This window comes from Metarhizium brunneum, chromosome 6 (genome assembly GCF_013426205.1).
Source record: "Metarhizium brunneum chromosome 6, complete sequence".
In the NCBI taxonomy this organism is placed as follows: Eukaryota; Fungi; Ascomycota; class Sordariomycetes; order Hypocreales; family Clavicipitaceae; genus Metarhizium; species Metarhizium brunneum.
Genome location: NC_089427.1, coordinates 2,127,743 through 2,141,806, shown reverse-complemented (window position 1 = coordinate 2,141,806; position 14,064 = coordinate 2,127,743). Strand labels below are relative to the sequence as shown.

Sequence of the window (14,064 nt, the reverse complement as noted above, 5' to 3'; positions counted from 1 at the left end):
CATACTACTTTTGTTTCTCCCTTGCCCATCCAGGGGTATAATGGCTAGGTAGGCAGTAAATCGAGCACAGACCCAACCCATCTCCAACTAGTCGCGCAATTCATTGTATCATCATGGTCAGGAATTGTGTCTAGACTGTATTATAGGGGTTTCGCTCGTACGAGATTTCGTAGTGGGTTGTTTTTCGAATGGCAGCCCCGGCCATTTCGAGCGTAGCTGGCTTGGGGACAGACTGCAAAATAAACTCTTCGCTGCTGCCGTCTTCCAGGCGGTGGCGGGCAATGCTGTGATTTTGGCCTTCGCACTTGGCAGGACCGGAATACGGTTGCCAGTCGTCGTCGCTGTGTGAAGGGGAGAGCTGTTTTGGAGCCGAACCAATGGTGTAGGCTGGGCCGCCGGATCCTTCGCCGCCGCTGGCAGCTGTTGAAAGAGTCGAGAAGGCCTTGGGGAAGATCCAGGCGAGGACAATGCGGCACATAGGTAGACAGGCGCAGATAATGGCAACGTTTTCTTCAATCATTGTCCATAGCGTTGATGTGATGTCATCTTGGGGTGAGTGTTAGTGTATTGGAAGTCTCACGGTGGTGTGCAGAGCAAAGAAACCGACAGGTAGGATCGGGACTCTTGGTCGAGAAGCTGAGGGTAGTTGCTCTCATGATGGAGGTGATTGTGACGCTAGAAATTGTTACGCGTTGGCCACGATGATTTTGTAAATAGTGCGTGTCGATTACTTACAAGCCTCCCAACGCGAAAACCAGCATAAGCGCCCTCTTTTGGTTGACGGGCAGTTTGCTTGTCCAGATAGGCTGCATTGGCAAACACAGGACCAAGACGTCTGTGGCGATGGAGTAGCCGGCATTGGCGTACCAGTTCTTTGTCAAACTGATGCATGTTGGCTTCATGCTCTTGTCCCACGCACCTTTGATCGGACTACATTGCCATATCGACGCGGCAACTGTCCCAATCATGTACGCAACAAAGAGGCCCAGAAGGATATAGCAACAGATTCGGAACCATCGTTGGAGGAAGATGCGTAGATACAGAAGCACAATCGAGGCTTTGGTGAGGTTAATGGTAATCTTGTAAAATATTTGAGCAACGTAAAATAGCTATTGCACAGAGATAGGTTAGCCGACGACTTTCTACACGACCGGGCGTCCAACAACGAAGGTGGGACAGACATGCCTTTAAAGCCATGAGTCTATCGTCGTGAGAAAGGTGATAAATATGCGTTCCGAAACCATGATTCACTGCAAACATCATTATAATCTGAACAGCGAGAGTACAGGCCTCCATAAACGAATTAGCAAAGTCTGACTCGGGCAACATAGATACGAATCCACATGTTTGCCTCACAAATGATATTAGAATGGTATAGTCATCCGATCCTAGACCCGAACCTCTCTTCAAACGACTCCATATTCTGATTATCAGAAACATGGGAGTCAATGCAAAGAATATGATGCAAGGTGCCGTGACCTGGCGTGCATGGCTGTCGTGGCTGTCGTCAGGTCCATCTCCAGACCCCATTTCTGCGGTTGGTGAATTCGACTTGGTCGGATGAAATCCAATAATACCAGACCCTTTGTCGAACTGGACAAAAGGGTCAATATTTTATTCTCAAGCCTTTGAGAACTAGGCGCGGTTGTAGAAGTCCATCAGTGTAGTTGTTGGGTCAAGACTTATTACAACGACTCCAGGACTTGCAGGGTTAAATTTTCTTGCTGATATGATACCCTCAGTTGTCCCAGTGCAAAGCACCCTCTCTTCAAGGTGTAAGTTATAAGCCACGAGACGCACCACTTTGTTATCGCGGGGGGAGAGGGGGGGTCTGTATTGCGGCATCGAGAGAGGAGGGTGGATGCAACGGGGGGCGGTCCCTTTCCTGCTTGTGCGAGTACTCTCGAGTCTTGAGTTGGCTTGGCTATCAACGTTTTGAGTGGGTTTAATAATACGTATGCAACGAACCAACAAAGGGTTGATCCAGCAAATCACCAGCCTTCGCCACGATGCATACTCTTTCCGCTGCGGCATGAGCTGACACGGGCCTGGATCTTCAAACGAATGCCGACTTGACTCTCTCATGATAGTTAAAATGGAAGCTTCTTGTTATATCTAGGGATTTAGATTGTCAGCTTCAACTGACTGCCCTCACAGCGTAATGCTAATGTTTGAAGTAGTCAACCGGTTTGTTTTAGGCACACCACCTGCAACCCCGGTCTATTCTTCCCTGTATATGGCGCATTCTTTACCGTTTTTGCTGTGCAGGCATGTTATCCCCGCTGTTTCATGGATGGCTTCCCCTGGACGAAAGAGTCTAGTTAGTCCCAGAGCAAATGCTTCGCATAATCCGCCTAGTTTAGCCAACGTTGTTATACATACACTAAGGCTAATGCAGTACGTTGTTGCATGAAGGAACTTGGCCGAAGAGAGTTCCGCTACTCCACCCAGCCGTTGGCATCCAACGAAGAAGACATTGAATTGACTCTTACTAACATGATTTCTGTTCCCAGGGGTGTGACTGGCTGACTAGCTGGAGGAAACAAAGCCGACAGGACTCAGAAGCTCCAACTTGATTCTTTTTGGGGATTCCAGATTCATAGACAAATCGGCATAGATATCGATATTATCGCAACAAGTCCAGATGGTGCCTGATCAATTTCCAGCCATGATAGGTGAGGGTATGCATGTATTCCAAGTCTCTTTACATGAACTTTCTGGCGCGCTTCGGCGAACCATCAATTCAATGGTACGTTGACAAGTGAGAAGGACAAGGGCAGAACCATGGGCTAGACACCTTTTCTTTGACCAGTCGTTCCCCATCCCTCGGTCAAGAACTAAGACAAGGATTTCCGTAGCCAAGTCAAAAATCCCCAGCCGAGCGCAAATGGGGCCGCGGGTCTGCAGCCGCCATCCCTGACCCAGTCTGTTCCCCTGATGAAAAGGTGCTTGTTCCCGGTTCACATCCCAGACAGGCAGGCGGCTGGCTCCTCGATCTCGTACCATGACAGTTTAACGTTCCATTGCCTTTTTCCGCGCCGGCGGACAGGTTCATGCCGGGCACGCACGCCTCCAACTACTCTGTACTGTCAGCAATTGCGAAAGGCCTTTCGTCTGCTCATGTTTTTTTTGTTCCTTGAAGGAGTACCCTTCGGGTTCCTCCCGACTAATAAGCAGATAGAAGCTGGGGTCTTTTTATCATCTTGCCTCACGTAACGCCGCATACAGCCTTCTGCTTGCCCCTGCGGAAAAGCCAAGCCACAGTACCAGGTTGCCATCTATGGACCATGTCGTCACTATGGCCACAGCACAGGCCTCAGCAAATCGCCGCGTCGTTCGAATAGCAAATGTTTTGTGTTCAAAACACGGCCCGACTGTTCTCCTTTTTCTCCTGAGGAAGAGGTCATGGACAAGTTATTGAATGTAGACTTGTGTCTGTCGTGCCTTTTATGCCCTCTGACAAAGCACTGTTGTGTTGAACATCGAGGTGAACAGACTCTCAGATGGCCTGGTCAATATGCGAGCTATTTGTCTGTTGGTCCTTCTGTGGTCGCATTTTTCACTTGCTAGTCCAGTGCTCGTGTGGCTACATCGTAATGACAAATGGCAGTAGTACTCATAATAGCCGATGCGGGTTCAGACTGAGACGCCAAGTGCAAAAATATTTTGTGAGTTCAATGCAGACGTACAATATCGGGTACAGTTATCGACTAGCACGATTTCAAAAAGGCAACTGCAGGTACAGAACGTGGACCATGCCTTCCTCCCCTGCAAAACAGATTGACCTGTCACATTAAGAAGCCAACGCCATACCCTTCCATCAATTGATCAATTCATTATTATTTCATCATTCCAGACGCCTACATTCATCAATCCTACCCTACCAGATGTTACTGTTCGACACAACGGCCTCTTCTTGCATGGACCTTGATGAATGATTGTCCCGCCCGTGGACAACGGCCAACTTGCGCCAACCGCTGCACGGGTGGGGAGTCTGGGACGGGGCAACAGAGGACATGCATCCGGAAATTAGAAGCCGACTGCTTTAGCCGTTTATTCCCCTTCCCGACGCACGAATCAACAGAAGATCAGAGAAATTGTACTCTTCCCCTCATCAATATTTGAGCCCCGGGCGCATTAAACGAAACCTTGCTGCTACGTCGGTTGCCAAGGTTCTCAAATATTGTTGGTTTAAGACGGATGGTAATACCCGTCAAGTTGTCAGTAGTTCAACAATAGGCAATATTTGAAGCCCACTTATTGAGAAAAGACTAATGAGAAAGGGCAGTGCAAAAGCGGTAATTTGGGCCCGCGGATTCGGTTCGCAAGTATTTATTTCGGACCTGTGACTGGCTACAACCTCCTAGTACTACTACTACAACTACAACTACTACCAGCAGGTCGAAAGCTGGCAGCGCCGCCACCTCGCTCGTGCCCCAGACAAAAACAACTCTTTGTTGAATTCACAGTTTCATCTATACCTGGCTTGTTAAACTTGACACAAACTTTGCGTCTGTTGGTCAGTCACTGCCACGAGGAGAGAGCAGCGTGGCACATCACATCCACATCCTCGCCTCCGGCTCCTTCGAAGACCTGACTTGTTTACATGTCTTTTGCCCTCCTCTGGGTGAGACGGGCCCTTCTTTTCCTTCCGCACAATAGAGATCCGAGTCAATCGAGCTTCCATCTACCTTGACGGAACACGCCTATTGCTCCAGGTCATATTAACAACATGAAACTTTCGCTTCTGTCAGGACTAGCTACAGTCGGGCTCTTCACTGGCTTGGCAACTGCTCAGGCTAATGGTACAATTGACAATGGTCCATTCCCTGACGAGCTCAATGGCTCCAACTTTACCTACCCGTGGCCGGTCAAGGTGTTCAAGTTCACCAGTCAGCAGCAGGACCTCCAGATGGCCTTTATGGACGTCAAGCCAGCCTGTAGGCCCAATGGCAAGACTGCTGTTCTCTTCCATGGCAAAAACTTCTGCGGCCCGACGTGGCAAGATACCATCCGCGTTCTAGCCGCCAGAGGCTACCGTGTTATTGCTCCAGATCAAATTGGTTTCTGCAAAAGCTCCAAGCCGGATGCGTACCAATTCAGTCTGAATCAATTTGCCTGGAACACACGCGGTCTTCTCAATGCAGCTGGCGTTGGCAATGTCACCGTCATTGGTCACTCCATGGGTGGTATGATGACTGCCCGTTTTGGGCTCCAGTACCCCGAAACCATTGAAAAGATGGTCATGGTTGATCCTGTCGGTCTGGAGGATTACGTTCAAAAGGGTGTTCCCTACATCAGCATCGACCAGTCTATTGTCAGTGAGGCCGCATCCACCTACCAGTCAATCAAGGGCTACGAGCAGGAGGTGTACTACGTCGGACAGTGGAAGCCTGCTTATGATACCTGGGTCAACATGCTTGTCAACATCTACAACGGCCCTAAGCGCAAGGCCTATGTCAAAAACCAGGCTCAAATTGTCGACATGGTTCTCACCTCGCCCATTGCTCACTACTTTGGGGACATTAAGCCACGTACGCTTCTCATTGTTGGAAATAAGGATAAGACTGCGATTGGGGCTCAGTGGTCTCCCCCAGCTGTTGCCGCCAAGCTGGGCCGTTTCGACATTCTCGGTCCCGAGGTTGCCAAACACCTGCAAAACGGAGAATTGTACCAGTTCCCCAACCTGGGCCATGCGCCCCAGCTTTCCGATCCCAGAAACTTCCACAAGGTCTTGTTGGCGTTCTTGAAGAAATAAAGAAGTAGATCAGTTTTGGATAGCATGATGAGGAAGAGCAAATGTTTGTGTCCATATCGGCCCTGTAATACCTACATTAATTCTGCAAAAAGACAGCTTCGTCATTAGTATGCTACGAGAGCAGAGTTAGGAGTGTCCCAGACCTTCAGGCTTTCTACTCGTGTTATTCGCCAAAACTTGGACCAGGCAAGCAGTCAGGCTACTCAGGCACCTCAAATAAGCTTCATGTCCCTCAGCCACATTTCTCCCACTGACCGTGCCCTTCAACCCTCTCGTGAATGTTGGTTCGCCGATTTCGGACGTATATATTCGCAAAACCGTGCAATAGTGAATAAACGACAGGCAAGGTAGTTCATCTGAGCATGAATTGTAGACGAAGCTTGGGATAGAGACGAACGCTGAGTATTGCTTCAGCACTACTTGAGTGCTTCTGCGGGTTCGATCGTTTGATTAAACAAGTCACATTACAGTGACCGACCATATTAAAATTATTGCTTGAGACAGGTATCGGGGTTGGGGTAGGAAATAAAGCCAAGCTGTCTCATGTTGTCTCGCGTCACGGCCGACAAGTCGAAGTTTCCTGCCTTCCAATTACAAGTCCCGCAATGACCGTGTATAGTGGGCTGTACCTCCCGCAACCAGTCAAATGACGTAATGAACGAGGCACCCCAACCCAGCTCAACCTCAACGCTCAACCTTAAACCATAACTTCAACCTCACCGTCACCGTCACCAACAAACCTCATAGTACGCACAACAACTAGGTTTCCCACTCATACCGCAAAGCCCATAACAATGACGACCTACATCCCATCCCTGACGATTCCCTCAGTTGTTCTCCAGCACTCCGCGGCCTCCGTGCTGCTCCCGATAGCTCTAGGAACTGCTGTCGGGTTTGGAACGCGCCGTACGCATCAAGCTTCTCGCTCGTCGCACAACACTAAGCTAACCGGTTATCCAGCGTCAAAAACCCAAAAAACGTACTTGGCCTTGAAGCAGCCGCCTCTGCGACCGCCGCCTTGGGTATTTGGTCCAGTATGGACAGTCCTCTATGGGTGCGTAAATCCATCATCTTCCCCGAGCATCAACATGGACAAGTCGCTATCCTCCCGTCCCATCCCCCCCTGGCAGAGGCCCTGGAAGCCCCGTCATTCGTTCCGTGTAGTCTCCTAGACTAACAAGCCCAGCGTAATGGGCTACGCATCCCACCGCATCGCCACTATCGGCCTCAGATCATCCGCCTCGCCCGCAATCGTGGAAACGGCGCAGAACAGTCTAACTCTCTACACGGTGCAGCTTGGCCTCAATCTAGCCTGGATGCCACTCTTCTTTGTGGCTAAGCGCCCCGCTGAAGCAAGCATCGACATTGTCACACTCGTCGGAATGAATGCGTATTTGGCATATCTTTGGAGCTCGATTGATGAGGTTGCTGCGTGGTGTCAGGTTCCGTATCTAGGCTGGCTGGGCTTTGCAACGTATTTGTGTCTTGGGGCAGGGTATTTGAATGGTTGGGACTTGCATGATAAGGAGGTGAAGAAGGAGTAGGGATGCGGGATGCACAGGGAATATGGAAAAGACTTTCGATTACTCATTAGAGTTTTGGTCAGGTTCATACGAGAGCTGTACGTGTGTCGCTTGTAATGATTATTTGAGCCGAAAAGAAGAATGCTCGTCATAGTGTTAATTTTATGGAACTCCTCTATATCTATACCCGATATTCCCAGTATAGTCGTGGTGCAACTCAGACCCAGTAGTAACCCTCAACGCCATGCAGATGACCGTCATAAGTAAAAATGAAGAAACAGGAAAAAGGGGGGGCAGCGCACAAACTAAAGTGTGCATTGTCTCGAAGGATACAGGACCCTCCAATAACAAGAGAGTTCCGAGCGAGAGCAAGTGCCTGGCCGTTACTGCAGGGGAAAGTTCCTCTTCAGCCCATCATAAACCATAAATATAAACGCAGAGCTGGGTGCTGAGCGCAGACAAGTAATACCACAGCCGCGATATAGACCACGAACTCCGTATTGACGCCATACTGCGAGGCCCTCATCCCAAAATGTCCGCTTCTGTGCCAGCGTGCCTACGGCGATGGTCTGCATGCGAGACTTGATTGTGTCGGCAGGGAAGAAGAGGAAGTTGTAGGAAACACCGGCTGAAGCACCAGCGACAGCTTGCTGCCAGAGTGGCAACGGCTCGGCCCTGATCCTCCTCGCCTCATCCAGAGACTTGGCCGCGCGCGTCTTCATGTTGTAAAACAGCGACGTAACCGTCTCCTTGGCTCCGAACCAGGCGGCACTCCCTCCGCCTTCTCTGATGAGCGTTCCCATCTGACCATGCCAGAAACCCCGTAGCCCCTCATGACGAAAGACATTGCGCACAACAGCAAGCGGCCGCATAGCAGGAGCAACAGCACCGTCCGCATGCTGAGGCACCTGGACTTTGCACTTGACGAGTTCAATGGGGGTCAAGACAAAGGAAGCACAAACCCCGGAGAAGGCACCGGTCACCCATAGAGCTGGAACAGAGAGACCCTTCTCTCGCGAAGCAAGGCCAGTAGCGAGCAATACCTCGCGCCCAACCTTCTCGAAGAGGAAGAGGCTGCTCGTCTCGGCGGCGGCTCCAACTAGCGGAGCGCTAATGCCTCGGTAGAGTCCCAAGAAGCCATCCGCCTTTAAAGATTGTCGAAAACAGTCGAGAGGGCCGGTATATCGAAGAGGAAGATGGTCGGGCTGGCTTTGCAGCCGTACTTTGACCGTGTCGAAGGGGTACTCGATGTATTTGCCGACAATGCCAGCAATCTGTCACAAAAAGAAAACAAGTCAGCATGGCCTTCATTCATTGCAACTAGCGCCCAAGGCAGGACGGAAATCAAAATCAGACAGAGAGAACAAAAGGCACTCACCGATCCATAGACAATACCCTCAAATGCCTCTATGAGCGCCGAGCTGCCCCGAAGCGCCAGCTCCGTGGGCATGGCCGACGAGGGTTGGGCAGCGATTTGCGCGTGGTCCATATCGGAGGGAAAGTCGGCGGCGGGCCGGCGAAGCAGATGGTATCTGTGATCGGAGTCGGGGAAAAAAGTGGTGGAAAGCCCTCGCTACGTCTGCTCCGGTGAGGAGACAGCTCTCGCGAGGAGGAGGTCAGGCTTTTCAAAATTGGGACGTCGCACTTGCACCATATATAGTATTTCTCTTCTGGGTGTAAGACGGACGGAAGGAGGGAAAAAAAAAAGAGATGGACCCCAGAGGTGTTTGGCTTCGCAGTTCTAGAGCCTCGCAGCGATTCTGACGTGGGGCATTTGCATTTGCCCGCGCAACACTGAAGCTTATGGGGGGGGCCGCCTTTGCAGGGATGGTTCTGACGACGGTTGCAGGGATCAGTTGATCAGTTGATGACCCAGAGACTAGCAGTACTCACAACCCAGCACCTTGCAAAAACGAACAGGAATACATATATGTGTGTACAGCTGCAGATGGAAGGATCCACGTGCAGACAGTAGATCAGGATCAAAGGGGATATGACAAGAAGGACAAGGAGAGAATGGGGGGGACGATGGCAGGCAGGTGACGGCGGCCGACTGGTTTATATGCTGCGGTGCAGAGTGGCCGGAATTACACTACAATAGGCGAAGATCGTGCCCAGCTGTTGGGAATTCCGTGCTTAAGCTTCTGGCGGTCTACCACACCGGTTCCAGATGCCCCTTTCAGACTCGAGATTTGTCCACACGTCAATGTCGGCCATGGGCGCTCGACTAGAATCGAGCTGAAGGCGTGACGAGTGCACAGTGCCAGGTACCGTCTGGTGTCGAATCATCATCGGGCGGCATCGGTCTCGACCCTGGTGCCCCGTGGTTGTTTGTTGCATTGACCCCAGCCAAAATTGAGCATTGAACATTGAACATTGAGATTGACTTGACAGTTGCCGCCCGATGCGGCGGCGCCCGCAGCACAAGTACATGGCGCTGTACGTACACTGCACCTCGGTGCTCTGTTCTGCTGACGTGGGCTTAGACTACCAGACTCTACCTGTACAGTGTGCCAAATCGCAGGCAATCTACTCAGTGCTCCGTAGACATGGATGCATTGACGCTGGGTTCCCTTCCTCAGTTCTCATCACGGCAACCCGGCCCATGGCAGAGCAGCACGCCGATCCCCTTCACCCTCTCAGCCATCTAGGAATGACGTGCCTGGCCCGTCGTTGCGACCATGTGGTAGCACCCGGAGCAAACAGGTGGGATATCGCCCGCACGAGGTCAAACCGCTTGCACCGTTGCACTGACAGCGACGGGGCGAGACTTGCCTCTCCTTAGCACAGCCTGCTTGCCGTGTTGCCGGCGCACAGGCTTGGCCGTTTTATTTTATTCAAGCCGGAATGCCAACGTTGTATTGGGACGCTGCCGAATTAAGCGGCCTGGGACCTTGCTATGAACGCCTGCGCGGCCTGGCCGGTATCATGGTACCAAAGAGGGGGGAGGTTGCGCTTGTCTCACGGCTCTTTTTTTTTCTTGGTTCCGTCTTTCTCCTGGCTGCTCAATGTTCCCTAGTAGGTTCCAGTTTCATCAACTTGCTCCTCCATTGCTGCAAGTCACTTTGCGAGAAAGTATAGTTATGTGTCGCCTAGCCGCATATACTCCACAGTGCACACAGCGTGCCCAGCTTGACCGGCTCCGATGGGACCAGCATTCGCATCTGATAAGATGCTGAGACTAAAATTCCCGCAAAGTTACGGAGCACACACTAGCACTTGCATATTTCAACCACTCTAAACCCCCGAACGGAACGGGGGTCGCGGCGAATGAAGTTGTGGTGGCCGGTCCAGGGATATCTCGGCACCTGGCCAAAAACCCACCATTGCCATGCATCACCAAGGCTTGGACTTGCCTGAAATCTGCCTCGTAGATCTCTTGACGTGGTTTGGGCTTATGTATGGTGATGTTATGGGTCCATCCATTCCACAGTTTAATGCAATGTGCCTTGATTCTATGAGACTTTCGGTCCGTCTAGAGCTGGCAAACTCGATTTTATTATCCCGTGTTCAGACTCGCCCTTCTTGGCACAACCCTATTCCACATCCATGCGGTGTACCCCTGACAACGCGACAATACTTAGGCAATCAGGGAGGGGAATGGGGGACAAAGGTAGAGTCCCTCAATAGTGAATACTATATTGTACAACCTGTTATTCCTACCACCCAGCGTGGCTCAGCACTATTGGGAGTCTCCCGTTTTGGCACCTTACTGCTTCTTCTTGGTGGCCGCCTTGCTAGCAGGAGTATCCTTCTTCGCCGCCAAAGCAGCCTCGTCTTCTGAATCTCTCTTCTCCGCATACCACTGGCCGGCCTGCAGAACTAGAACGCCAATCAATACAAGTGCCAAGATGGTATTGCTGGCAGAGAGCACCCTCAAGCTGTCCTCGCGTCCCAGAATCACCTCGCCATCGAACCTAGACTTGGCATTCTTGAAATCATCGCTGTCAAAGTAGCCCGAGCTCATGGTACGCAGGCCCTTGACAATGTTGGTAATGTACACGGCAACGCCAATCGTGTAGAGGATCAAGGACGCGCCATCAAACAAAAAGTTGGCCTCGCTAGGTCTGAACAGCTTGATGAACAGCCCCAGGAACCCAACGCTTACAATGATGTTGAGCATTCGTCCGATGAGAGGTGGCGACTGGTGAATGAACTTCAAGTGTGTCTCGATCTGATCATAGTAGCTGGCCGGAACGGGCTCCTTGCTCCAGAGCAGTGGGAAGTCGTAGGGAAACGACGCGAAGAGGATTCCGAGGAAAAAGCAGGTTGCTGCGACAAAGTGCCACGTTAGCGCGATTACATGCCCATGATCATTTAGGTTGCGCCGTGATGCGCTCGTAGACAAGCATACGTCCGATAATCATAAACGTCGAGAAGGATCCAGACCCGCGATAACTGGATGACTTGGTCGTCTTGGACCAATCGATATAGGAGCCCATTTTCGAAAGTATGATGAGGCGAGAGGCCGGCTAGATTCTATTATGTGCTAGTCGTATGCGTGCACGGGGAGACGTCACCGGAGCTGGTGTCTAGTCGTATTGAGGTGTTTTGTCGCGAGGCAACACGCGAATTTTGTCGCCAAAAGTGTGGAAACTGCTTGATGTGGCGTCGCGAGGCGGAGTGTGGGGGACCTGGAGCTTACTCCCTGAAGACATCCACAAATAGGTGCAGGCTCATTACTCGTGGCCAACACGCCAATTTGTTAGTAGCTAGGTGTGGGCATCGCCAATTTGCTAACGGAGGAGTTGCATCTCCATCATTGGCCATTTTGAAGGGGCTCCTTCCTCCTCGTCGTTTACTTCGGCAAAAGTGGAAAAGAGTCAACTGGTTTATCCAGTTGAGAAGACAATATGCGAATGTTCCTCTGTTTATCTCCTAGTGGTCTTAATTTTCACCTGAATCGTTTTACTCATTCATCAATCACTCAGCAAACGACGTCTTCAACTGCGAGGCTCAGCGGAACCTACCCTACAGAGACGGGGGCTCTCGCCTCCTACATTGACATCATCAGAATCATCTTTCGACTTGGCCGCAAATCCGACCAGAATCCAATGACAGATGAATAACGACAGACAGAATAATGCTCAAATTGCTAGTCGTGAGTCTGCAAGCCTGTCACTAGCAGCTCGAATGAGCTAGGCATGTGGGAAAATGGCATACCCTGTACTACACAGAAAACCAAACCGTTAATAATTTTCCCAAGCATCTTCAAGAAGAATGTCACCGATTACTGGGTCCGAGGTGAGGGAGAAAAAGGTTTCTTGTATTAAGTGTGGTAGGCTGCTTTGTGTTTTCTAACGTGCAGAGTTGTTGCCAATGACTCGTAACACCTGTTTCAATATGTAAGAAAGAGACTCAGCTAACAAATGCATCTACAGTGACATATGGCATAGACAGGTTCAGACTTTACAATCTTTAAAGATTGAAAGACCAATTCCAAGATGCACATGGGATGCCGCTGCCGATTGTTTCAGCTCAACAGATAAGCAAGCTAGACCTCCTAATCCGAGTTCGTCATAAGCAACGACCGAAATGTTGCAACTGTTCACATCGGCCATCTACAGCAGGCAAATACTTATTCCCTCCAACTCAACCACTGTCGGTAGCCTGATTAACCGGACAGCCGGGACACCCATGGCACCGGATGAGGCAATTAAAACTGTGGACAAGGAGTGTGATTACAATCGGCAGGGATGATGGGGCACAACCGCCACACACTTTTATCAGATGATCAGATAATCGCACCAAAACACTGTTCAATTATGCCAAGACAAAAAGCCCACCAACAAATCAAGCCAAAACATTAGTTAACTACTAGACGGCAGCCACAGGGACAGGCAAGGCATCCTTAGAAAACCCAGGGTATCCTTTTTGACGCCATTCCTGAAAAGTTACGCCTCCTGCAACAGACGGCATTTTCACCATGAGGGGCACTTCGATGTCCTTTTCCGTTCCGAGTACCTCGGCCTTGTGAACAATCTTTTCTGGCAGCAACTCGAATCCCATCTTCTTGTACAAGTTCACTGTCGAGGGAGATGACTCAAAGTACAGAGGCAATCCGGCCAGCTCGCCCATCTGCATACCCCACTGAACCAGGAGCTGTCCCGCCTTGCGTCCTTGATGCTGAGGATCCACCGCAATAACGTGGCAGTCTAGATTCTTGTCAATTTCCACATCACGAGAAGCCACATTGCATTGCATTGCTTCGCTTACAGATGTATGGCCGCCCACCGAAGAGCCTCTCTCTCATTTCCCACAGGGGGTTGAGGACCTTCTCGGCTCGTTCCCGGTGTTCTCCCTCCAACCACGGAACTCCATGGTTTTTGCGCTCTTCCGGAGACCGCTCCCGAAGATAGACATCACCAAGGCCCATGCCGATAATTTCGCCTGTGGATGTGTCGACACATTTGAGCGTGTATTGGTTGTCACTGCTATGCCAGTATTGCAAGGTCCCGGCAGCGTGTCCTTTTCTAAACTCATCATCGGTGATTTGCGCGCCCGGGAAAAGAATTTTGAGCATGATCTGACCCATTAGGTCGTGCTCAAAGGCAGAAAAGTACACATCATAGATGCGACGAATATCTGGAATAAGGGCTGGGAGAATGACTTGACCCATGCTGGACAGAATTTACAAGGTCAAAAGAAGCTTTTTGGGGTAGAGTTAAAATTCAAGGAAAAGATCGACAACAGACCGTTCAACTTGAAGGCCCGACTATATATCGTTTACTTCAGCCTGGGTTCAAGGCTCACGCAGAAGGTAAACCAGTCAAAAAAATTGCT

At 50.6% G+C, this 14,064-nt stretch overlaps 6 protein-coding genes across 6 annotated transcripts; 2 read left to right on the top strand and 4 right to left on the bottom strand.

Annotated features, from left to right (window-relative positions):
- Positions 1 to 130: 130 nt before the first annotated feature.
- Positions 131 to 1,197, bottom strand: G6M90_00g099930 (uncharacterized protein; the record flags this gene model as incomplete). The annotated part of the gene is made up of 4 exons (XM_014690870.2): positions 131 to 546; positions 608 to 675; positions 736 to 1,109; positions 1,186 to 1,197. The coding sequence occupies 4 exons, from the start codon at positions 1,195 to 1,197 to the stop codon at positions 131 to 133; spliced, it is 870 nt and encodes a 289-aa protein (XP_014546356.2).
- A 3,535-nt stretch (positions 1,198 to 4,732) lies between these two features.
- bphD (2-hydroxy-6-oxo-6-phenylhexa-2,4-dienoate hydrolase) lies at positions 4,733 to 5,758 on the top strand (the record flags this gene model as incomplete). Its single annotated transcript, XM_014690871.1, has 1 exon — positions 4,733 to 5,758. One exon carries the CDS (start codon positions 4,733 to 4,735, stop codon positions 5,756 to 5,758), a length of 1,026 nt encoding a protein of 341 aa, XP_014546357.1.
- Positions 5,759 to 6,552: 794 nt separating this feature from the next.
- On the top strand, positions 6,553 to 7,302 carry G6M90_00g099910 (uncharacterized protein; the record flags this gene model as incomplete). Its single annotated transcript, XM_066131569.1, has 3 exons — positions 6,553 to 6,664; positions 6,719 to 6,812; positions 6,945 to 7,302. The coding sequence occupies 3 exons, from the start codon at positions 6,553 to 6,555 to the stop codon at positions 7,300 to 7,302; spliced, it is 564 nt and encodes a 187-aa protein (XP_065987698.1).
- A 362-nt stretch (positions 7,303 to 7,664) lies between these two features.
- arg-13_1 (Amino-acid transporter arg-13) lies at positions 7,665 to 8,770 on the bottom strand (the record flags this gene model as incomplete). Its single annotated transcript, XM_014690873.1, has 2 exons — positions 7,665 to 8,555; positions 8,660 to 8,770. The coding sequence occupies 2 exons, from the start codon at positions 8,768 to 8,770 to the stop codon at positions 7,665 to 7,667; spliced, it is 1,002 nt and encodes a 333-aa protein (XP_014546359.1).
- Positions 8,771 to 10,990: 2,220 nt separating this feature from the next.
- On the bottom strand, positions 10,991 to 11,723 carry SHR3 (Secretory component protein SHR3; the record flags this gene model as incomplete). Its single annotated transcript, XM_014690874.1, has 2 exons — positions 10,991 to 11,553; positions 11,636 to 11,723. The coding sequence occupies 2 exons, from the start codon at positions 11,721 to 11,723 to the stop codon at positions 10,991 to 10,993; spliced, it is 651 nt and encodes a 216-aa protein (XP_014546360.1).
- Positions 11,724 to 13,098: 1,375 nt separating this feature from the next.
- On the bottom strand, positions 13,099 to 13,900 carry G6M90_00g099880 (uncharacterized protein; the record flags this gene model as incomplete). Its single annotated transcript, XM_014690875.1, has 2 exons — positions 13,099 to 13,436; positions 13,498 to 13,900. 2 exons carry the CDS (start codon positions 13,898 to 13,900, stop codon positions 13,099 to 13,101), a joined length of 741 nt encoding a protein of 246 aa, XP_014546361.1.
- Between the last annotated feature and the right edge of the window lie 164 nt (positions 13,901 to 14,064).